Source organism: Dermacentor silvarum, chromosome 7 (genome assembly GCF_013339745.2).
Source record: "Dermacentor silvarum isolate Dsil-2018 chromosome 7, BIME_Dsil_1.4, whole genome shotgun sequence".
Classification (NCBI taxonomy): domain Eukaryota; kingdom Metazoa; phylum Arthropoda; class Arachnida; order Ixodida; family Ixodidae; genus Dermacentor; species Dermacentor silvarum.
Genome location: NC_051160.1, coordinates 91,112,742 through 91,137,631, shown reverse-complemented (window position 1 = coordinate 91,137,631; position 24,890 = coordinate 91,112,742). Strand labels below are relative to the sequence as shown.

General features: G+C 48.4%; 1 protein-coding gene across 1 annotated transcript in view; it reads left to right on the top strand.

Annotated features, from left to right (window-relative positions):
- LOC119458270 (glucoside xylosyltransferase 2) overlaps window positions 1–24,890 on the top strand; it is a 103,043-nt gene that overhangs the window by 74,991 nt on the left and 3,162 nt on the right. The window contains exons 3-5 of the mRNA XM_037720105.2: window positions 327–458; window positions 8,146–8,338; window positions 18,431–18,744. Of these exons, the coding sequence (XP_037576033.1) occupies window positions 327–458; window positions 8,146–8,338; window positions 18,431–18,744 (639 nt within the window). The remainder of the gene's footprint in view (window positions 1–326; window positions 459–8,145; window positions 8,339–18,430; window positions 18,745–24,890) is intronic.

The following is a 24,890-nucleotide window of genomic DNA, read 5'->3' as shown; positions in this document are numbered from 1 at the left end:
GGCCCAGATTCCATCTGGCTCGGGCTTTCGGGTAGGCGCGGGCCATTTGCCCTGGCCCGTGCAGTCCTTTAGTTCAAGCTGCATTTTTTTTCAACATGATCGCTTGCCTGACATATAAAGTAAACATATTGTTCATTGTGTGAAATAATTGCACTGAAATATCTCCTCCCATAAAAGTGTTTGTTGATTCGTCGCCTTAGGACTCGGTATGCGTAAGTCACAGATAAGATCGCAGTATTTACAACCACTTTGCATATATTATTTCATTGCTAACTTTTGATATGATCTTTTTTATGCCTCGGCTGCCACACCCGTGTTGCTTCAAGTACTCGTCTTGGCCAGATAGCGTCAAGAAGCGTGTTAGCTGTGATGTAAAGCCAGTGTGGTTCCCCAAGGAAAACTACCACCAGTGGTGGGCAATGTTCAAGCCTTGCGCTACGCAGAGGCTTTTTTTACCGGTATGTATGTTTCTGAAGATATATCCCTTTCAGGTACCAATAAATTCTGAGCTTTGACAATGTATTTACGCAACTTCAGTCTTCAGAATGCTAAAAATTGGGCAACTGTCGAACATATTCAGTCTTTTCGATTCTTCAATAAGCTTTCTATTGTTTACAGAACTTGGACTCCTTGCGATAACTTTCTACTTGAGAATATCAATTATTTTGTGTCTATCATACTTTTTTGTTTCATTTTTTTTCATACACCTGTCGAGCTACTTCAAAATTATGACTGATGAAAAACGATGCTAAAACTACGAAGAAAGTAGCACCGCTACATCACGACATATTCACGCCATATCTACCTTCCAACTCGTTTTACTTAAACGCTTCACAAATATTATTCCCACTTCTTGCACACGTTCACTCAGAAGTATTTCAGGATGCATACTCCATGTTTTACATGTGCCTCAGTGTTCGCTTTTGACACACTCTCTTGGCGTGCACAATTCTGCCCACAGGGATTGAAGAATATATTAAGAAATCCCATAGATCGCCACACTGATTCACTATAAACCTCTAAGTCAAGCTTTGCCGCAAGGCAAGTACACCACTGGGATAAGAAAAGCAAGGTTTTCTCACTCCTCACCACAAATTATGTGTGCCGGGTCCTCTCTTAAAGTTAGTGTCTTCATAGACGAGATGGACTTAGTGTTCTCTAAGTCCATCTCGTAAGCCGCCAAAGTAATCTAGCTCTTTTTATGAACTTTATGCGCTGCAACGTAAAGAGCACTGCGTAGGGGCACGTAATGCCCGCGTTGTTTGCAATGAACTAATGAACTTCCGATAATGAACTTCCGATAATAAAATAGGTTGAATTTACGTCTGAATTGCATTAAGAAGAAACAAAACTAAAATTTAGAAATGCGTCGACTTAAAAATTTCAAGAACGCACGTTTGAAATGATGTTTTCCTGGGTTCCTTGCATGCTTCGCAAAAAATGCGCAAAGCGTAAATAGCGCAGTACTTTTTACATTTACTGTTTCGATTTCATCACTTCAGTGACACGCTCAAGGTTTCCTCTTTCTTTTTTTTTTTTTTTTTGCTGTTACCGCACTCTTTTCTCACCACAGATGTTTGCTGAAGAGTTGCCTGTCTTTCAGGTTTACACAGAAAACAAAACATAACTACAGTCAGATGTACCAGAAACGTCAATCAACTGAAACAAGGTGCCCTTTCTAATATGGAAAATGAGTTATGCGCGTAAGCGCATGCTACAAAAACAAGTTTTCTGAATGTAAATAATGCCTTCCACTCGACAGTAACACGAGACTGTAATGAAAACCTATACGTGTGTCTGGGAAAGCAAGCTCCACAGACTGAAACAAAAATTTGTCCCATTATGTGCGTCAAACCCGAGACCAACGCATTTCCTAGATTGACGCTGTAACGTTTGAGCTAACCAAAAAAACGTTTTCCCATTCACAAAGTGGAATATCGCCCCCAGTCACTGGTTGACACTTGAATCCACGTACAAGCATGCGTGATACACGAAAAAGACAATAAATTGCGAATACCTTATACTACTTTGCGGACTCACCAACTAATTCAGGCAAGCTGTGCTCGCAACAAAGGTTCGAGGCCGTGGAACGCCTCTGCTGCTCATGAGGTGTCCGAGGAACTTCAGCCATTCAGAACCACAGTGGTATTACACTGTTTGAAACGTCAGATCCGTCGACCGTATTGCTTCTTCACTTTTTGCATTCGCTTGAAGAGGTTGGAGAAATGGTTCATGAGAAACGACTAGGTCGTCAAGTAGCAATAGATAGTCCTGCCCTTTCATTTCAACGAGAGCAGGGTCCACAATTTCATGGAAAGTAGCAGGGTTCAAGCACAGATCAAACGGAGCCACTCCAAATTCGTCGGGATGGTAAAGGCTGATTTACGCTACGCCGACACGACATTGATTTTGCTCTGCCGACTGATGACGACAGCAGTTTACAGGACGGGAAACGCTGTGGACGACGGTGTAAAGTAAGGAAGACGCTGTCACCAACAGTCAGCAGACCAGAATCGGTGCCGTGTCAGCCTAGTGTGAATGAGCCTTAAGGAGTGGCCGCACTCGTCTAAGTGAATCGAGTGGCGAGCAATTCCGGGCCCACCGAAATCAATCTACGGAGTTGCTGGTGTGGGTTGTAATTAGGGACCCGTTCTAGTTAAGTTCTTGAGCGCTGTGTATTCGCTGCTTAGCTTGCGTTGAAGCGAGAGGCAGCAAGAAGGTCAATTCGCTTGTTGCTGTCGCCACGCCTCCTCACACCAGAGTTTCGGTAGCGAGTTTCCGCGGTAATCTAGTGAGATGCTTGTGCGCGCGTGACACCATGCTTGTTAATTTAGTTAGTAAGCGAATGTTTAGAAATTTCAACGGCGGTAAAACTACTATCCTAACTTCGTACAGCTGTCTACTAATTTGCTATCACAATCAATGCTTCGCCTTTCGGGCGACACTACGACTTTTTAAGCGAAGCTTTATAGGCTCACAAGTGTCGGCGGTGGTGGTGGTGTCATGCTCAAAAGTGGGCCGATCCTGGCGATTGTGCAGAAAGAGTCCAAGCTCAATGGCACATATCCCTGCCGTGTGGGCTGGTCCTGATGATTGTGCAGAAAGGGTCCAAGCTCAATGGCACATACCAGGGACAAGAAAGAAAGAAAGAAATGAGGAAAACAAAGAAAGGAATAAAAGAAATGAAAGAAGGAAGACAGAAAGAAATATAGAAAAAAAGAAAGAAATCACGTGCGGCGCACATCTGCATTGGATATGCTAGACGCGTGATCACGTGACACGCGCACGACCGATCAGGTTCGTTTGGTGTGTCACGAGGCCCTAGGGACATGGAATGAAAGCGGGTTGGCGCGCACTCCTCCGGGCTTCCCTCTCCTCATGTAAGTTTCAGCGAACAGATGGGAAGGCCGCGCGTGGTGCGCTCTGCAAAGGAGCAAGCTGCGTTTGATGAATGCCGGCGCGAACTCGCTTGGGAAAGGGCTCGTAGTCGACGTGCCGATTCTAGCGTGAGGGCTTTCCTAGCCGAGGCTCGCCGTCAGCGACGAGCAGAGAATCCCGAGGCGACGGCTTCCGAACTTTACGCTGACGAAGGTCAGATACACACACGATAAGCTTAGCTTACCCCAGGCTTACAAAGCGACGCGGGCGTTGTTACAGTTCATGAAGTCGGCTGGCCTCAGTGACCGATTGTGAAGTAGTTGGACAACCACACGTGTTCATGCTCAGAGTACTTTCTTCCCTCTCTGCCCTTTCTATCGTTTCATCCGTTTAAACCCCTTCCCCCGTCTAGGGTAGCAAACAAGACGTCCGACAGGGCAGGTGTGTGTCCCCCTTCTTGTCCTCTTGTGTTTTTTCGCGCTGTTTTCCCTTTCGAGTCTGGATAACCTCCCTGCCTTTCCTTTCTTCTTTTTCCTCCTCCTCCTTCGCTTACCCCCATTTTCTCGACAGGGGAAGAGCTGGTGATTTTTTGGGGGAGGGTCTGCTGCTTGAGTAAAAGTTAGCCGGCAATTTTCAAGCTTAATGACGTGGCTCTAATGAAAATTCAATAAAACTGGAGGGCTTTATTAAGAGGAGCTGGCTCAGCGCTTCCGAAAAGGGTTTGTTGGACCGCGGTCTCGAGTTGGAGCTTGTCCACTTGTTCTTGCCGCCTTTGCCTGACTTTTCTCTGGGCCGACCCATTACTCCAGGTGTCATTATTGGTCCTGTAACATGCCCTTATGGTCTGTTGGTTAAGGTCCTCAATCATTTGCTCCAAGTCATATACAGCGTTACTAAGCTGAAAAATGACATCTGCAAACCGCAGGTTTCTGAGATGATTAACGTTATCTTCATACCTAAACCTCACCACTTTTACATACAATATATTTTTTTCAGCATGCTGCACTTATAATTACTGAACTGTACACCCTCCACTGACCTCCTTCGTAATTGGTATCTACCGCTTTTCTTGAGAAGAATACATGACTTTAGAAAATGGGAACTTTGAGAGCGAGTTTCGGTTTAGGCACCTTCCCACTGAGCGCGGCAATCCAATACAATCCCTCCGACAATCCACGATAGCCAGATAGAGCTTGAGATGCGTCGGTGCTGAAAATAGGATTTCTTTACACTGTTTGTTTTATCACTATCGTAGGGGCCATCCCTTGTCACTTATTTTCTATGAGGCCAATAAATGGTTTAGCATAGCATTATACAGGGTGTTTCAGCGAGCACTTTCAAACAGTTTTAATGGTTGCCTCTAGCATATAGCACAATTCCAGTTCATAAGTTTGTCTACTCAAAGAGGTGGGCATTACTTACCCCCAAAAATTGAAATGCATATTCTACTAATTAACAAAAATACCTGATTCAGTTTTTAACTAATTACCTTTTGTCCCATATTGCAATTTACAAATGCTAGCCATGGAGTTCGCAAGGTTGGGGCGAATTCTCAGGATGACATCAGTTGCGAGAAAATAATTCCCGAACTTTGCGATGAAATGCATTCGCATTCCAGTTACTTCCTTAACAAAACGTTGTTTTTAAAATGCTTTGAAGCACAACAGTGGAACGCCTTGCGATCTCCACGGCTAGAATTTGTAAACTGCAATATGGTACATAAGGCAATTAGTTAAAACTGAGTTAGAGAAAATTATTAATTAGTCGAATATGCATTTGAATTTCTTGTGCATGTTAGGTCCGCCTCTTCGAGTAGACCAGCTCATGAACTAGAATTGTGCTATATGCCACAGGAAACCTTCAGACATCTTTGAAATTGTTCGCTGAAACACCAGGTACAAAGGGTTACTATTTTAACGTGATGGCGTTAAGGGCCCCGTGTCGCAAAAAATCCAGTGTCGGGGAGTCGCCGCTAGGGGCCAAGCAAGGCGGACGCGCCTTACATGAGTTCCAACTACAGGACAGGAACCCCCCAAGAAAACAATGCAAATGAACCGGCTATCAAACTATACAGCCCCAAAACACCTCCACACTATGGGTCACCATGTAGGTTCATCGCAATATCGCATACGTCACCCGCTACTTATCAGGCCTATATTACGTACATTAGCCTTCAAAGCATGCTTCAAACCATAAGCACTTTCCTGCTGCCACGCGCGTGGCTATTAGCTGTGACCCCCCCCCCCCCCCCCCCTCTGCGTGGGATATGATATCACGCGGCAAGGCCAAATACGCTATCATTAAAGGAAAAGCGCGAGGCCAACACGAACTGTCTCGTCTCTTATTACAATAAACGTAGACCAAGGGGGCAACTCTACTAAAACTTCTTAAGTTATAAAAAAAAAAAAACAGGAAAACGATACTTTTTCATGGCTTCAACTCAATGCATTATTGTAATGCGGGAAGCATACAGGGTATCGCAGAGAAGCGAATGAAGAATTTGCGCGCGTTCGCAGTGTAAGCAACGCGTTATTATAAAAACTGTAAACCTCACTGGGCCACGGTTCTCGCCTTTATTATGATCTTCCGCGGTGAAACGTAGTTGCAATGAAGCCAAGTGAGAATTTGAGAGTGTACTAAGTGTAAGCAACATGTTATTATAAAGAAACCAGCGTAGCTTGCACTGGAGGCGCAATGCTAAAGAGACAGCGGAGCTGATAGCCACCTCGCTAGTCCTGGCTTTTCGGAAGGCTAAGCATACGAAGTCATCACCATCATTTTCCGAAATTTATAGATTATTGATTGATTATCAATAGTATATTGAATGGATATTGATTGGATATGGTAAGGTATTGGCCACGTATTCGGGGTAGGCTAAGCACTACCAATTCATCCCCAAAATTTTCCGGAATTTATTAATTATTGATCGATTAGCAATTGATTGGCTATCGCAAGGTATCGGACACGTATTTGTGCACTACCAAGTCATCCCCAGCACTTCTCGGAATTTATTGATTATTTGTTGATTATCGATTAGCTATTGATTGGCTATCGATTGGCTATCGCAAGGTATTGGCCACGGATTTGGGCTACTCTATGCACTACCATCCCCAGCATTTCCCGAAATTTATTGATTATTGATCCATTATTGATTAGCTACTGATTGGCTATCGATGACTGACTAAGCTGAAGTAGTCCCAACCATGCTTACCTAGACGTAACCAGGCTCAGTTTCGTTAGTTCAGAGGGGTATGTGCCATTGCGTTTGAACTCTTTATGCACTGCCGCTAGGATCGGCCCAAATTTTGCCCGACGTATCACGGACTTACGGCCGGCCTAAACAGCTCCGCTGTTAAAAGTAGCAGAAAGAGTATACACAACGACAATTCATCACTACACTAAAATCATTCCGGCACACACCAAGTGTCGTCTGCTTGTGTTAAAACGTTCACCGCGTAGACGCGAGCTGCGCGTTCAGTGCTGGTCTCGAGCTTTCTTTTCGCGAGCACCATGGATCGACCTAGTTGCCTCGTGGGCTACAAATTTAGCGATAAAAAACCTGTAAAACTGTCCACCGTGTCCCTCTGCAAGGCAACAGGCGAGCGGTGTGGTTGCAGCCGTAAATTTACGCCGGAGGGTTACTGCTACACTAGAGCGATTTAGCTTGTCCCGTATTCGGGTAAACGCAAGCGCAAGCGGACTGGGCCTGCGCGTTTTACCGGATGAGCGGAACCGCAAATGTCAACGGCTAGCACGGTGCAGCCACCTGGTGGCGCAGAGCTCAACCAAACAAACGCGCAGCTAATACAGCAGTAACCGAGTGTATTCTACTTCGCTGCTGGTGTAAATTTTCGGCAGGAGCGTAATCATGAACACATTGCCGGTTTAAATGTTTAAAATGTTTTACACTTGGGGCAGCAATTCTACCTCTGTGTTTGGCTGGTTAAGCTCTGCGCCACCCGGTGGTTACACCGTGCAGGCCGCTGACGTTTAGGCTAAGCCCCTCCGTCCCAGCGGTAGTAGTATGGAGGAGGTTGAGTTTACGCCTCCGCCTATCCGTCCAAACGCCCAGCTCGCCAGCGGTTGTCGAAATACCGGACACACTTGGTGCTGCGACAGAACACTGGCAACGTACGCTGCTTGGATATCTCTCACAGGGATCGACAGCCAGGCCATCGGAGAGGTTCGAAAGGCTTCGTGCACTGGCTCTAAGACAACCGGAAGTAGAAGACACGATATCACATCATGACGCAGAGTCAGGGAAGCCGGAGCTTAGCCACGATTACTCGGCGAACGAGTTGAGGAGAAAACGCATGGCTAGTAAGGAGGGTAACTCGTAATTGTCTGTATAGCTGTCTTACTATGAGGCGCTTCACTTAAATTGTAGCGCTGTTTTTTTACTGTAGCTGTACCGTTTGCATCTACACAATTTTGCCAAACCGTTTCACTGAGCCTTTAAGTGCTAGCTCTGTCACAGACGACCGCAGAAGAGAGCTGTCTCCAGATGCCTGAACCAGCCACTTTACGCAACTGCTTTTTTGAAGTAGCGGATAATGTGTTTAACTTACGGCGTGGACTTCTTCAATTGGCAACCACTGCAGTTACCGTTTTTAGCAGCCATAGCTTTATGGGGAAGGGAAGCTTCACGAGCATTCTGCTATAAACAATGTGCATTTGTCGTCACGCTAGCAGATAAAGCAGCAAACCTGCACGGTATGATTAGGAAGGGGAAACTCTCCAAGGCCACCTAATATTATTTTTTTACAGAGTATGCTTCCGAGCGAAGATGCTGTCCTCTACGTTGACACAGACGTGGTATTTCTCCACCCGGTCGAAGACTTTTGGAGAAAATTCTACGCCATGAATGAGTGGCAGATGGCCGGCATGGCACCGGAGACAGAGGACTTCAAAAATAACTACTACTTGACAAAGGGGCTCCACCCTTTCGTGCGGCCATTTGGTAAGGGCAGTTGTTACAGCCTTATAAACTTCAACACATTTAACACGGTAATACAGTTAGTGCTGTAGTTATGGTTAACTTGGGCCACTTGTACCAAAGTGCAATAGCGGGCATCGGTAAAGGCGAACAGCGTAGCCGGCTGGCACCCTACTATTATCGCTACCGTCACGTGGGAACAAAAGCCATGCTATCCGCAGCTCGCATGCACACTGACGCTAATTTTTAAGTTTACACTGCAACTATTTCTGCAACAAAATAATAAAAAAGGTTGGAATTCATGAAAAGCACGACTTTATAAAAGCACATCTGCAAGGCAGTCGGTCTTTGCAGCATGTAATAGAAGTAAATAAGAGGCAACATTTGCGTGTCATCTAATGTTAGATCAACGTCTTGTGCCCGCTTTTATGCATAAGACGGATGTTGAAGCTCGCTCATAACCTCTCACTCACTGTTTCTATATATGATAAGACGGCAACCGGAGATCAACAGGACACCTTCGTCCCGCTGTGGGCACGATGACGATGATTAGCACGATGATGATGGAGGTAGGAGGGGTTTGGGGGGGGGGGGGGGGGGGGGTAGTGCGCTGATGATGATGCTGTTATAGTGGTGGGTCGGATAGAAAATGAAAACATGGGAACGTTGAACAATACTAACATAAATTGTATTCTGCTCTTTTACAACAACGTCGTCACAAAAAAAATTTAGCAGTGAAGCACATTTTTTTACCATACTGCAGGCTCTGATGGCCCTTGCAGGAGTGGTTACAAAGGCAAAACAACAATCATGAACAAACATTATTGGTTTTAGCTTTTCTTCTTTCTGAAGTTTTACGTACCAAAACCAGGTCTGATTATGGACAGGCATAACTTTGACTACAAAAGATTCCACGGTATTATAACACACAGCACTGTTAGGTAAATCGTTCCAATAAGAGATTGCGGAGGGAAACAGTGAATACTTATGTGTAATAACGTGGCTTGGACGTTGGCGAATTGCCTTACTGTATTTAGTTCTTGATTAGTGTAAAAACGGATCAAGTAAGTAACGTGACTATGGACTACTGAAGTGGCAATGGTACAAAAGGTAAATGAATTTAAGGTGTAAAACTATTATTCGTTGTGCCAGTAGTTCTATATTTGCTTTCGATAACAGTTCAGAGACACTGGGTTGACTTGAATAATCAGAATATATGAATCTGACTGTCAGTTTTTGTGTTCGCTCCACTTTATCAATTAGGTGCTTTTGATAAGGGCTTCAGATTAAATCAGCATATTCTAATGATGGTCTAATAAGTGCCCGATAAGTGATAGTCTAATTTGACGTGTGGCGGAGTACTGCGCAGCTTCCTTCTTGAGAAGGACAGTTTGCCTTCGGTGGTCTGACATGTGGAGGAGATGTGAGGTTCCCAGTTAAGGTTCAATGTGATATTAAGGCCCAGGTATTTGACCTGATTGCATTTGTCGAGTGCGGTGTTTCCAAGAGTATCAATGAAATGAAGTAGATTTTTCTTATTAGTAAATGTGATGCATTTTGTTTTTGACGCACTAAGTCTCATGCCCCATGTATCGCACCATGAACGGATGGATTGAAGTGAATTGTTTTGTTCGATTTGGTGTCCTATATTACCTGCAACTGTGTATACTACGCTATCATCGGCAAAAAGCCGCATTTGGATCATTCCATGAACATTGAACTGGATGTCATTGACATACATAAGAAATAAGTGAGGGGCAAGAACGGACCCTTGCGGAACCGCCAACTAAATGTCAAGTTTCTGCGAAACAGGTTGATCTATGGCCACACTTTGTTTCCGATTTAACGGAAAGCTGCAAATCTATGAAACAATTTTGCTGTCAATACTAAAGACTGAGAGTTTTGTGATTAAATCTTGATGCGGTACAACGTCAAACGCCTTGCAAAAATGTAAGAATATTGCGTTTATTTTGGTCTCCATCATTTATTGCATTAGCTATTTCGTCCGTTAACTCAGCGAGTTGGGTTACTGTAGAAAGACCCGATCTAAATCCGTGTTGTCGGCTGTAAAGCAGTTCGTTACTTTTTAAATGGGATATTATGGCCTTTAAAGTTATGTGTTCTATTAGTATGCCACAAGCACTTGTTAACAACACAGGGCGATAGTTATTTAATTCTAGTTTCGAACCTGATTTGGAAATTGGAATGATCTTAGCATTGCGCCAATCTTCTGGTAACGTTGCTGTTTGAAGGGAGGTGATAAATATTTTGTGCAGGTATTTGGATACACATTTGGCGTAACGGTGCAAAAGGAATTATTAATGTTATCGAGGCCAGGCGATTTCTTCAAATGCAATTTTTTAAAGAGAAATGATCCCTTCTTCGCTTATGGTTAATTCTGGCATTGGACACTATCAGCGGATACGGTTCTAGTTGGGCGTTACAGGCATGTTTCGTGAGGACAGATTGGAAAAAAACTGTTAAGCTCCCTCGCAATACCTTCCGGTTCGGGAATAATGGTATCAGAAATTTTTATTTGTGAAATGGATTCGCGTTTATCAGCCAAGAATCGCCAGCATTTCTGAGGGCTCTGCGCCATGAACGAATGTAAAGTAATGTGGAAACGCGATTTCGCTTCTGCGATTTTATGTTGCAAAGTAATCAAAAAGATCGTGTCCTCTATACGCCACGAGCGCCACCTCCCTTTTTCTTTGTCCTCCTTTCATTCTACGGTGCGGCGCACTTTGATTGTTGGTATTGCGGTTTCTCTAGTGGGTGACTTGGAAGTCACGCGTTATCGTAGTCGGTGACGTTGTAGGCAGTGCGTCTTAAGTACGGTCATTTGTGCGTGTGATTTCGACTCGGCCGGGCTTGAAGCGAAGCTCGCTCGATAGGAAGTGCACGCGAAATTACGTTTGTAATTTAACTTTTTCATTGCGAAGCATTTCTTTGCCTAGTCGCAGGGCGCTTCGAACGCGCAGCCGGATCAGACGTGCTTCGTATGGGCTCTGCGTTTTTTCAGCATTTCGGTGAATATTCTCACAGTGTACTTACGAATCTTGGTGCACAGGACCGTGAACCCCTCCGGAGTGAGTGGACAGTGTCCCTTTTTGATCATTTTTTGGACGTGTTCTTCAATGGACGACTTGTGCTCCGAATCGACTGGTTTACGCCTATAGCCGCGTCTAGGCTTAGCTCGAGTGCGGCCGTTCCAGGTGGCCGTCGCGGGTAGGCCAACTGCATCATAGACTCGATGAACGCCTCTCTACCCATCGCAGGGTCAATTCAGCAATTAGAACGTCTCACGGATTCAACCATGACCTCTCATACGAATGAAATCACCCTGGAACATCGGAACGCCAACTCAACGCGGCCGGGAACGCGCCCGGTATCTGAGGTAGACGCGAAGGTGGATGCGGCCGGCTCGGCGTCCCTGACGGCGACGCCGCTCATGACAACGAGCCTGGAGGACAACATGGAGCATGAAGATGATGACACATCGGACTGGAGCCCGGTCAACTACCGCAGATACACGACGCGAAGACTCAAGGGCGAACTTCGATCGGAGCGGGTGAGTAGGCCTCACTTTTTCGTGCTCGTCAGGCCGCTTAATCAAATGTCTATAGAAGAGGTCCCAAAGTCAACCATTACACGCCTCATTGGACAAACTGCTCCTACTAGCGTTGCAGCCGAACACTCGGCATTTAGGTACATACCTAAGGCCAATGCAGTTAGACTTTCCATTTGGGATCAACAGCACTTGAACAATTTGCTGGCACAGCGCGAGCTCACACTAACGCCGGGAACTTCAGGTGAGGCGCATAGGATTCCTGTTGAAATAGTGGATGCAACCCAACCTGCTGAAGTCACTAGCAAGGGGGTCGTGAAAATTCGACCGGAGCACACCGAGGAATACATCGCCAATCACATTCGCTGCGAATCCGCTAACATTCTGCGATTTCGAATCATGGGAAAGACACAGATGCTTCTGGTCACGTTTGATACGCCACATCCTCCTAGAAGGCTCTCCTTGGACTACGAAATTGTCCCAGTGTACGAGCACCGACCTAGGGCCCTGGCATGCTTCCGGTGTCACGGGCTGGGCCACATGGCCAAGTTCTGCCCCTCGCCGGCGGTATGTCGTCACTGCGGTCGAACGCATAAGGAAGATAGCCAATGTGAAGAGACACCATTCTGCGTTGCCTGCCAGGCAGCGGGGCATATTTCTTTGGCCCCCAACTGCCCCACTAGAGCGTGTAAAGCCGCAAGCTCACCACCTCCCAAGAAATCTCCTGCTACTGAAATAGAACGTGGAGAGCAGGAACTACCGCTAGTTAATAGTACAGGCACTCCTCTCAAGACATGGTCGCAGGTAATGACTTCGAACAGAGTGAAAAGTAACGGCAAGGGAGAGGATAAGACCGAACGCTTCGAGCAAGTCCAAGCAGTCTCAGCAGGCGCCTGGAGCAAGTTCCAACAACAAATGGAAAACTTAATACAGCAGAAATTAGATGCTATGCAAAAGCAGATCACATCTTGGATACAAGCCTCCCAAGGACAACACGCACAAGCAGCAATCAACCCACCACAACTCGGAAAAGTTACAAAGCCACTTGCTCCAGCGCCCCCTAAGAAACCGTCTCTAATTCCACCAGAGCACACCTTGCAAACTAAAGCTACGTCGCTGCCAAACACCGAAACGCAGTGTGCGTCTCAGAACTCCCCGGCTTCTCTCGAAAGGAAATCTCCCATTACAGTGGACCGGGCAATGGACACCATCATGCAACTTCTCGAGAAATTGAACTCCCGTATGGAGGCAATTGAGCGAGCCATCGAACAACAGGAACAGGTTATCATGCAGCACAAAGAGGTCAACGAGCGGGAGCTTGCCCAGCATAAGGCTACTTTAGACGAATACAACAGGAATTGGCGGCGATCCCGCAACCGCAGCAGGGATTAATCATGAAAACTCCCAACAATATATGTATCCAGTGGAACGGCAGGAGCATCTCTCAGAATGTCCAAGCGTTAAGGTATCAAGTTGATCAATACAAACCCCTCACCATTCTGCTTCAGGAAACTAGGGGCCCAGTTTCAATACATAATTATCAGACCTTCACGCACCCAACAATCACTCACGTTTCCGGAAGGGGCACAGACCTTGTGCCGTTGCAGAAAGGGCAGGCAGCAGTATTAGTTCGCAAGTCATGTACTGCAATACTCATGGATACAACGCAGGCTAGCAATCATTACAGGGAGATCATGGCAGTCAAGCTTGCTTTACCCGGCAAAGGCAAACAGCACTCGTTGGTGGTGGCCTCGGTCTACTACCGACCACGTAGTGGCACCACATCGCCGAACGAATACGCATGGATTCTGAAGCTGTTGCACGAGGCCAACGGCACTCAGATCATCATAGGAGGCGACTTCAATGCCAAGCATGGTATCTGGGGATATGCCACCGCCGATTCAAGAGGACGCATCCTGGCTGATGAATTAGAGTCATTACCGCTTCATATTTGCAACACCATAGGGGTGCATACCCGAGCAGGGCTTCATGCGAAGCAAGCCGATACCACGCCCGATTTAACCATTGCCACCCCGAAAGTAGTAAAACGCTGGGAAACTCATCCTACCACATGGGGCAGTGATCACTACCCCATTATTTTCACCATCAATAAGAAGATTCGCAAACAACGCGAACTTATTCGCACTATCAACTGGTCCCACTTCCGAGAGGGTGTCGGAGATAAATTCGAATCCATTGAAGAATTCGCTCAGCTTATGCGCGACAACCTCAGTTCTGCCACCGAAGAAACACTTGGGGAAGAAGACGAGGGAGTAATAGACTCCAGGATGATTGCTCTCTGGAAGAAAGCTAACAAGCTCACACAGAAGTACAAGACCAATGGTAGAAGGTATCAGACTCTCCGTCGCATCAGAGGCATCTTCGAGCTTATCAGGCAGCATGGCGAAGACCTCAGTCGAGCGCAATGGGTCTCTACCTGCGAGCGACTAGGCAAGATCAACGGCATGAAACAGCTCTGGGGGATCCTTCGCAAAATGCTTGGCAAAGGCAGAGGACAATCCCCACTAGAAACCCTTACACTTCGACACGGCACCGACAAGCACGAAGAGGAAATCATAAAAACATTCTTCCCTCACGCAAGCACTATGCCGCCCACGCCCCTCGAAACGCCAAAGCTAGACTCTACGAACCCTGACCTAGATACCCCGTTTACGCTGGGAGAACTTCATGCCGCCATTAAACAGGGTAGAAGCGATTCTGCACCAGGTCATGATGGTATTACCTGGAAAATGTTGCGAAACTTGTCAGAAGAAACGGAAATGGCTCTCCTAGAAGTCTTAAACAAGCAGTGGTCCCAAGGAATTGTTCCGGATCACATGCGCCTGTCAATAATCAATCCAATACCAAAACCGGGGAAAGACTCTACAAAAATCGCCAATCTCCGCCCAATATCGCTTACACCAACCATATGTAAGCTCACTGAGCGGATGATACATACCAGGATAACACACTACATCGAATATTGCAAACCAGGCTTACATCCGTCCCAAGCCGGATTTAGACCTAACATGGGAACCCACAATAACCTCTGGCTGCTTCGGAGGGTCCTAAATAGAAATTCAAGGAGTGGGCCACCGGACTACATCCTAGCTGTCGACATACGGAAAGCATTTGACAATGTCAAGCAAGATCAAATTCTCTCAAATCTAGCAAGAATATATCCCAGCCAACGAACAATAGACTGGATCGCAAGATTTCTTGAAGCCAGACCCATTCGACTTCGCAGCAACAGCAATGCCGTTCCAGCCACTTACTATCTCGATCGAGGAGTCCCTCAGGGTTCGATTTTGGGACCACTGCTTTTTAATGTGGCCATGCTTACTGTGGCCCGCGAACTAGAGACAAGCACTAGCGCCCGCTATACCATATATGCGGATGACATAACCATTTGGACAGAAGCACAAGACTATGGCGGGAACATTGAGCACATGACCACCGAACTTCAAGCTGCCCTTATTGCACTCGAAGACACCCTTCCTAAACTGGGACTCACTTTAGCACCTGAGAAAACGCAACTTCTATGTGTCAATGGCAGACGAAGCGTGCTCCTGCCACAACAGGCAATAGTATTGACATTGGGTCAGCATGAACTCAGGGCCACCCACGGTCACGTTAAAATTCTTGGGATTCCCATCCACAGTTGCAATACGGGACAATTTTGGACGACTGAGCTCAAAAAGCAATGGCCCAGGCTCTTGCACACTATAAAGCGCGTCTCCAACAAGTTCGGCGGGGCACGGCAGGCAGCCTGCACCACCCTCATCAGATCCATCGCACTTGGCAAAATCACCTATGGAAGCACAGTCGTAACACCATCAAAAACAGCCGAAAAAAACATTCAAGTACTCTACCGACAAATCCTTCGGACAATTACAGGTCTCCCGAAGTTCACGAATATACGCAAACTGCAAGACTTAACGCCCCTGCCATCCATCGACGACATCATCAAACATGCTCAGACATCACTGAATAATCGACTGCATCTCACGACACAGGGCCAAGACACACTGCTGTGGGACACCCGACGCGTCCGCGTAGAACCGCGGAACACTGCAGCCGAAGAAACCACCCTTGCTTTTCCTACACATTACCCCTCCAAGATGTCTACGCACGCCACTTGCAACAGGGGCAACTACGGCCAGACAGCGCCTCTCTCACAGACACAATCAGTGCGACGCTAACGCAATATTTACTGACGCCGCACTCGATGGCGACCGCATGGCTCTGGCCTGGTACAAACCCTCGACCGGTGAGGCCAGGCGCTATATTTGTACACTAAACTACGCGACACCTGCACAGGCAGAACTTTTGGCCATCTGGACCGCCTTACAAGACAATGCCGCGCCATCCACCATCTACACCGACTCCTTCGAAGCATTAAAGGACATTGAGGACCCCAGTGTGGAAGATATCACTGCTATACGCATCCGCCATATTCTACAGCACAAGCAGAAGAATGGCATTGACGTTAGGGTCGCCTGGACGCCGGGACACGTGGGGGCCCAGGGGGGAGGTAACGAGGTGGCGCATGGTCTTGCCACCTCACAATCTGGAGTTTTGCCTTTTCGTCTCCAACCTCTCCTACACGGGTCTCCCGACCTTGGTGACCACCCCTATGCGGATTTGCCGCCGAACTCTCATTTCGAAATGGCACGAATACGTAGCTTCCTCATGTACGCTAACAGGGAGAGACTCAAACATCTCACTCCTCCTCACATGTTTAAGGACCTCGCCCTCAGCAGATCCCAGGAAATATTTATAAATAAAATACTTGCCAACACAGCTACTACCCCTGACAGAATTCACAAATGGCAGACAGTGGCTGACCAAAAAAGGGCATTGACGCCTCTGCCCCCCCAATATGCACCTTCTGCCACTCCGTATGCGAAGCCAACTTGCAGCATCTCATTTTACACTGTCCCATGTTAAATATGTATCGAGACGACAGCAATATCTTTCAGCATTGCCACATTGAAGCTTTACAGAACGACATTCTCGAAAACCCCGATCACCTGGTAAAATTAGCCCACTTCGGCGTTGCTAGCGGCCTGGCTCGCGCGATTTAGTGGGTGTCTACCTCTCCTCGTAAGTCCCTCCTCCCCCACCAGCGACCTTCGGTCCTCCCTTTTCTTAATAAAGAATTCATTCATTCATTTGCCTAGTCGCAAACGCAAGGCCTAGTCGCAAACGCGGGGTCAAACGCGAGGCCGTCCAAGGTGTCACGGTTTCTCGCCGATGCGTGCGCAACCCCACTCGCCCGCTCACTGGCTGCTATTGGTTCGGTCGCTCCTTGCTTCACAAGCATGCGCAGCCTTTCCCGCCCGCCTTCTCGCACACCGCTACCGGCTTGGCGTCTCTTCTCCTCGCTCCACTCAGCGGTACGGGAGTGCGCGCTACACACAAAAAAACAGCAACAAAACTCGGCGCTAATGCAATGGTAAACTCAGCGGTAATGCAGTTCCACTCAACGGGAAAGCTGGGCAAGTGCGGAGCAGTTAATCGTATCTCCTGTGTTCATCTCGCGACGACGCTGTCGACTGGCGGGCAGCTTGTCACGCTGGCGAGCAACTGCGTTTGGGCCTTCGCGATGTTGGGATTAGCTTGCCTGCGCTGGCGAGCCACTTCAGTTTCTCGGGCGCGCACCGCTTGATCAGCCCTACGTCGGCGCTGTCTTTCACGCGCGAGCGCCCACTGTCGCTTCAAGCGCGCTTGCTGCCGGCGTCCATGGCGGGAAACAGTTCTCCGGATTGCGCGCTGATTGGACGCCGGAGTGGCGACGCGGCGCCCTTTCTTGCGCTGCGCCGGTATCAGCCGGGCGTGTTAGAAGCGATATTACCAAAGTTAAAATTTAGTAACTGTGAGAAGCAGGTTATTTCTGTATGCTGGCAGCTGTTTTGCAGGAATCCTTGTAACTGGCAAAATTTCAAGAAGAACTATAAAGGTTACAACTGTCTAACTCAGCAACAAAAAGACACATCGCGGCTCTATATATAAACTGCGCTTAACAATAGATCTAAACCGGACTAATTGATGTATCTATTCTACTCCACTTTGATATACAACAATAAAATTGTGAGCAGGACATCGGCAATACCCTCGTAAACATTGTAAGAAATTCACGTAAGCTCTAAACTCGTATATAAAATTTGTCCGTTTAAGATACCTTGAAAGGGTCACTTCACCGAATTGTGATTTCCCTTTTTTTGTTTGTGTGGAGTTACGAATTGTAAACTTCTTGCTACCATTCGCTTTTGAACAACCGATTTCAGACAACTTTTGTAAAAACTATATAGTCCGAAGTCAATTTTTCTGCTTGTTAGAAGCACTGGAGTTTAGTTTTCTCTCAAATGGAACAAATTCCATCGAAATAGATCCAACGGTTGTCTCGGGAAAGCATTTTAGAGTTTTACATGCATTTGAATAGGGAAATTGGAAACACGGTGACCATGGGCAATGTGTCTGTGAGTAAGCATTTACATACGAGAAAGTTCCTCATATTCCTCTTGCTTTCCTGTTTAATTGTGCAGCGTTGAATGCTGGGTTGCTGATGATGAACCTTACGCGCATGCGTGCCTTCGGAATCGAGCGCCGTCTGCTAGAGCTCAAGCGGGAGTTCGAGGGCCGCATTCCGTTTGCGGACCAGGACTTGCTGAACATCCTGTTTACTCGATACCCGCAAGGGATATTCACCTTCACGTGCCGCTGGAACTTCCGCGGAGAGCACTGCCAAGGCGACGCCCTGTGCACTGACGGCCCAGTGGCAGTGGTGCATGCGTCGCGCAGGATGATTTGGGAAAAACTCGAGCCGGCATTTGTCACGCTTCATCAGGCCATGCAGAAGGTAAGTACATCGTCAATGATGAGCCCAGACACACTGGGATTTTTCCATATTGGTCTCCGGATTCACCATATGCACAGGGCATTCCAAAATAGAAGGTCTGGGTACAGTAGCGCACCCAGGATCTCTGCCACGGGGGGGTTGACAGTTTGCCAATACCATCTAAAGAGCGCTAATTTCACTTTCTTCGGGGGAAATTGTCAAAAAATGCGCTTTTTGCGAGTGTGCAGACGATTGCGCGTCTTACATCTTAGTTGCAGTACTGAAATGCGTAAGGAAAGAAAAGGGGTTAAACAAAAGAGGGGGTTAAGTCGGCCTCAGGGGGGGGGGGGGGGGTTACAACCCCCGAATCACCCCCCGTCGGTGCGCCACTGTCTGGGTACTTGTGTGTTGCTGTTGGTGGTGGTAGTGGTGGTGCTGGTGCTCTCAAAACGTGACTCCCTGCACCGAAAGCTTAACAAGAGGTCATTTGGCTGCCGCTCTCTTGACGTAACACACATTGGGTAATCCGATAAGCGCGTCTTGCTTCAAAATAAAAGTTATAATAAAGGTAATATACCTGGGTTAAAGTGACCAAAGGCCAAAGAAACAAAGGTCACATATGGTGTAACTCCCTTTTTACAAGTTATTATTCTGAGGCTAAAAATAGCGCAAGAAATTCTGGTACACTAGTGATAGACAGCGACACGTTTCAGGCACGAAACAAACATGTAAAATTAAAAAACAATCACAAAAAATTTCTCTGTGGCTCGCCCATTCGGATAACTAACGCGCATCACAGTGCCAACGAGGCCACGCGCAGAGCCGTACGCGTTTCCCTACGTTCGCTCCGAACGCGCGCGGTGTCCGTGACTGCAGCCGCTGCCCCTGGCGGCGGCGCGGCAGGTTTAGACTAGAGAACTGGACACTCCTCGAGTAGCGTCGGAAGTAGCTGCCTCTTCTCGTCTCGCAACGTTTCAAACGCAATGGTAAACTCGGCGGTAATGCAGTTCCACTCAACGTGAAAGCTGGGGAAGTGCGGAGCAGTGATTCGCCGGTGTTTCCTTTGTGTTTATCTTGCGTTTAGCAATTCTTTTCACGATGTTGGGATTAGCTTGCATGCGCTGGCGAGTAACTTCAGCTTCTCAGGAGCGCACCACTTGATCAGCCCTGCGTCGGTGCAGTCTTTCACGGGCGAGCGCCCGCTGTCGCTCCAAACGTGCTTGCTGTTCGGCGTCCATGGCGAGAAAGAGCGTCCCGGAGCGCGGGAACGGCTTTTCTAGGCACGCTCCTCCTCTCCTGCCAGATGTAGCGCGCTGATTGGACGCTGGAGCGACGGCGCGGCCAGCGGAATCCTTCCACTTGTGCACTGGTGGCGCCCTCTCTTGCGCTGCGCCGCTATCAGCTGGGCGTGTTAGAAGCAATGTTGAGGTATTGCTGTTCATTAATTCCATTATTTCATGAGTATTCCCGTATTTTATATCGTTCTGAATCTAGTTTAATTTTACATAGTTCTGCACTGGTATTGGCATGTTCGCGCCCTGTTTGGCGCTTGTGTTTTCTGAGCGTGACATGACAAATGACACATTAACGCGCGGCCATAGGCTCAAGCGCTAGACGAAATCCTTAAAAGGCTGCAGATACTCGAAAACGAAAACGCCCAGCTTAGGCATACCATCACAGGTAGGCATACAAAGCGCTCAAACAACAAGTTAACAAATTCAAAGCATGACGGCTAACACACCCCTCCCGACACACGCGGCAGCCGAGGGAACTTCAGCGAACGAGACCCGGGTCACCCTAAAGACGACCGGAGCCAAGAAACGCAAGTCGGGGGACAACGACCCATTTCCTAAAAGCTTCGAGAATAAGCTAGATCAATTTCTCAGCGCCATGTCGCAGATCAGATTCAATGCGGAATCGATCAGGAAAGGTCACGATAGACTAGTCGAACTCTATGAAACCTCCGCTCACAGGAACGGTGCTTTAGAAAGGACCACTGCACCGGAGTCACCCGAAAGGGTCATCAACACACACCAGACGTCACCCATGAACCCCCCTAACATCAGGAGACCCCCCGCAGGCAGCAGCCTACTCACCAGTCCCGTCACCAACGCGGCCGCAAGAACGATTCAACATGGAGGGCACTAACGACTGCCCCGGGCCGACAGGCCAACACAAAAGCACGTCAGGCAAGACAAACTTGTTATTTGGCAATGGAATTGTCGCGGATATTGGAACAAAAAAGCGGTGCTGCAGCAACACATCAAACACTCTCCGGACAAGCCGGACGTCATTCTCGTACAGGAAACCAACACAGAAACCCCTACACTATCGGGCTACGAAGTAGTGACGGTACCCCCCCCCCCCCGTAAAGGGATGCAGCGGTCTCGTCACTCTCGTTAGTAACAAGCTAGCGTGGGTACAGATCGACAGGAGCAAACCGAAGAACAGGTGTGAACACTTACTAATAGAAGTGCACCCAAGAGCAAAGAAAGTCAAGAAGGTATTCGTCCTGCATCTCTACAGTAGCCCGAGGGACAAGAATCAAAGCTTCCGAAAAATTCTGAGGAAGGCCAGGGTCAAAACCGGGCTTAACCCCCTAGTCATTTCCGGCGACGTTAATGCCCCCCGCAAAGAGAGGCTACGGCGCCACCAGCGCCAAAGGTCGAAATTTGGCCTCGAACACGGGCAAGTTGGGGCTTGCCCTGATTACATCCGCTGTCCACTCCACCAGAACAGGCAACTCTGTCTCGAGAGATACCACTCCAGACCTAGCCTTCGTATTAAACCCCGAAGGAGCAACGTGGCAGAACTACGGCGACGATTTTGGCAGCAACCACTACATTGTCGAAGTCACGTTGCCCATCTTGAAGGTCTTGAAGCACCCCTCGCGAAAGTGGAGGTACACCCATTGGCACGCATTCAGACGGAAACGCGACGCGCGAACCGAAACACCTACCTCGCTCGAACAATAGACGCGGGAGCTGAAGGAGGATGTGCAAAGCGCCTCGAAGGAGATCGAAAGGGACCAACCTACGGATGAAATGGACGCTAGATTGGCACACCTTATCGAAGCGAAAGCGGCCCTGCTGCGGAGATGGAAAACGCAGAGACTCAACAGGTGCCGCAGGAAGAAAACCTTCGACCTTAACAAGAACATAGAACAACACTGTGCTGTTCTATCCAACCAACAATGGGACGAAGTCTGCTCGAAAGCGGACGGCACCATGACCTCGAGGAAGACGTGGAACCTCTCCAAGAGCCTCCTCAATAAATCTCAAACCTAGAATGCTAGGTCCAAAGAATTGGACAAGATCATCAAGAAATAACTCGAGTTCCACGGAGAAGGAAATCATGGACAAATTGGCACGCAAATACATGCCGCTGCCGTCTGGCAATCTGGGGTGGACGGCCGCAACCCTGTACACGTACGCGTGCGGAAAATCCCCACCTGGACGATTCCATCATCGTCGAAGAGGTGAGATCTGTTCTTCACAACCTGAACGGAAGGTCCGCCCCCGGGCCAAATGGCGTCACAAACAAGTCGCACCGCAAGGTGGACGACTGCTCGATACGGTTTCTGACAGACCTCTTCAACGAAGTCTGGGACACGGGTGTAGTGCCGCAGGATTGGAAAGCTGCCATCATGGTCCTAATCCCCAAGCCTAACAAGCCGGTCGGAATCGCGAACCTCCGGCCTATCTCGCTCACGTTCTGCCTCGACAAAGCGATGGAACACGTCGTGCAAAACAGGACCTCCAGATACCTGGAAGACCGCGGTGCCCTGCCACACATCATCATTGGGTTTAGACCGGGACTCTCCACGCAGGATGCCATGGCACTCATTAAGCACCAAATAATCGATGACCAGATCAGGAAAGCCAAGGCCATCCTGGGGCTGGACCTAGAAATGGCCTTCGACAACGTGTCCCACAAATTCATGACCGACACGGTATACCGACTCGACCTCGGATGCAAGTTCCACGCCAACCTAAAATCGTTTCTTCACGACAGCACTGCCACCTTACGCCTGTCCGACCTGGCTTCGGACGAGCTCACACTTGGCGACTGAGGCACCCCGCATGGTTAGGTCATCTCTCCCATGCTATTAAACTTGGCTATGGCGGGGTTGGCCGACAGACTCAATCAGATTCAAGGCATCGAACACACAGTTTATGCTGACGATATAATCCTGTGGGCCACCCAAAGCATGCCGGGCATAATTCAGGACAGAGTACAGGAAGCGGTCTTCGCGGTGGAGCAGTATCTGATTCCCACTGGCCTCAGATGCTCGCCGGCCAAGTCGGAGCTCCTATCCAACGCCCTGTTAATAAGGGTAGGAGACCTTAATCCATTAACATCGACTTCATCAGGACATCACGGTCCAAACCAGCACGGGCACCGCTATTTCGAGCGTCAGCCAAACCTGAATACTGGGACTAACGATCGAACACAAACACAGCAACGCTATCACCATGCAAAAACTGGTCGGCAAAACAAAAAACGCATTGGGTTTGATCCGACAAATAGCCAACGGACACAAGGATTTAAGGGTACACAATCTAACCAAACTCGTCCAAGCTTCGTCACCTGTCACTTTGCGTACGTGCAAGCCATGCTCAGTTGGACTAGAAATGAAAAAGTGAAGTTGAACGCACAACTGCGTAAAGTCACTAAACAGTCCCTTGGCATCTCGAACAGCACCAGCAGTGACAAGCTCGCTGCGCTTGGCATGCACAACACCATCGATGAAATCGCAGAGGCAGAGCGCAACGCACAGCTCGTCAGACTATCGGGCACACCGGCCTGCCGGGCTATCCTGGCCAAATTGGGCCGCGACCCGACCCTTGTCAAGTAGGACCACGTGGACATCCCTAGGGACGTTCGCAACAAGATCGCGATCAGACCCATCCCCAGAAACGTACATCCAGAAAACAACAAGGAAAGATGACTGGCCAGGGGAAAGTTCCTTCTCTCGCAAGCCCATAGGGCTCCGTACTCGTCCGCCTTCGTAGATGCGGCAGCGTACACCGGGAACAAAGCCTTCGTTACGACGGTGGTAAACGACTGTGGAGACGCCATTAATTCGGCTTCCACCACCGCCCGAAGTTCGAAAGCGACAGAACAGGTCGCGATCGCGCTGGCCCTCGCAGACAACAACCTCACCCACGGCTAGAGCGACTTGATTACAACGGTCAGGGCCTTTCAAAGGTGTACGGTCTTCACCCAAGCTCATAAGATCCTCACAAGCAAGCTTATTAACCGTCACGTTGTCTACTGGTTTCCAGCCCATCTAGGGCAGGAAGTGGAAGGACTGCTAAATCTCAATGAGGTTGCGCATGGGGCAGCGCGACCCCTTAGAGACCCCGCACCCCTGAGCGACCCACCCGAGAATCGCGACGCCCCTCCATATGCCACGAAATCACTAAACACTACCGACTTCTACACCGCAGCCTCAATCGAGCCCAAGCGGTCACTCTGCGCATATTACAAACATATACATACCCTACACAAAACAGACTTCACCACTACCTACCTCAGCTTTACGACCGATCTTACTGCGATAGCTGTTATTCACCTTTAAACGTTTCCACCTTCTCTGGCCGGGCTCGCGAGCTCGCCCCGACACTGAGGAAGAAAAGAATAACTTCGATCAAGCCATCAGGAGCGACCAACTCGCTCCTCAACTCTAGGCAGTACAGCGAGTCCACGACGCCACCGCCGATCTTCGGCGCCCGGTCCCGTCGTGGGAGAAGCCCACTTCGTAGGGGTCGACGATCCTCTACGACTCGCAGGACCTTTCAATAAAGTTGATTTTATTCATTCATTTATTCATTAGACGCCGACAGCCCGGGCCCATAATGTGCTCCGAACTTAGAACAGCCGTAATCTAGCGAACACTGCACACGCTTTACGAGCAATTTAAGCATACAATATACTGACACGTGTACACGTTCCGCAACAACTGCCAGGTAATACCATCCTTGCCCGGTGCACTCTTGGCGTTGACAGAATCAAGAGCCATGATCAGTTCTTGCATAGTGAAAGCTGATTCGATATCTGCGTCCGACGTAGGAACCATGCGTTGGTAAATTTTAGCATCAGGTGGTAGGTCTGGCTGAGGGAAGAAAGTGTGCGCCGCCTTCAGTTCGAACTCGGAGGGTGAA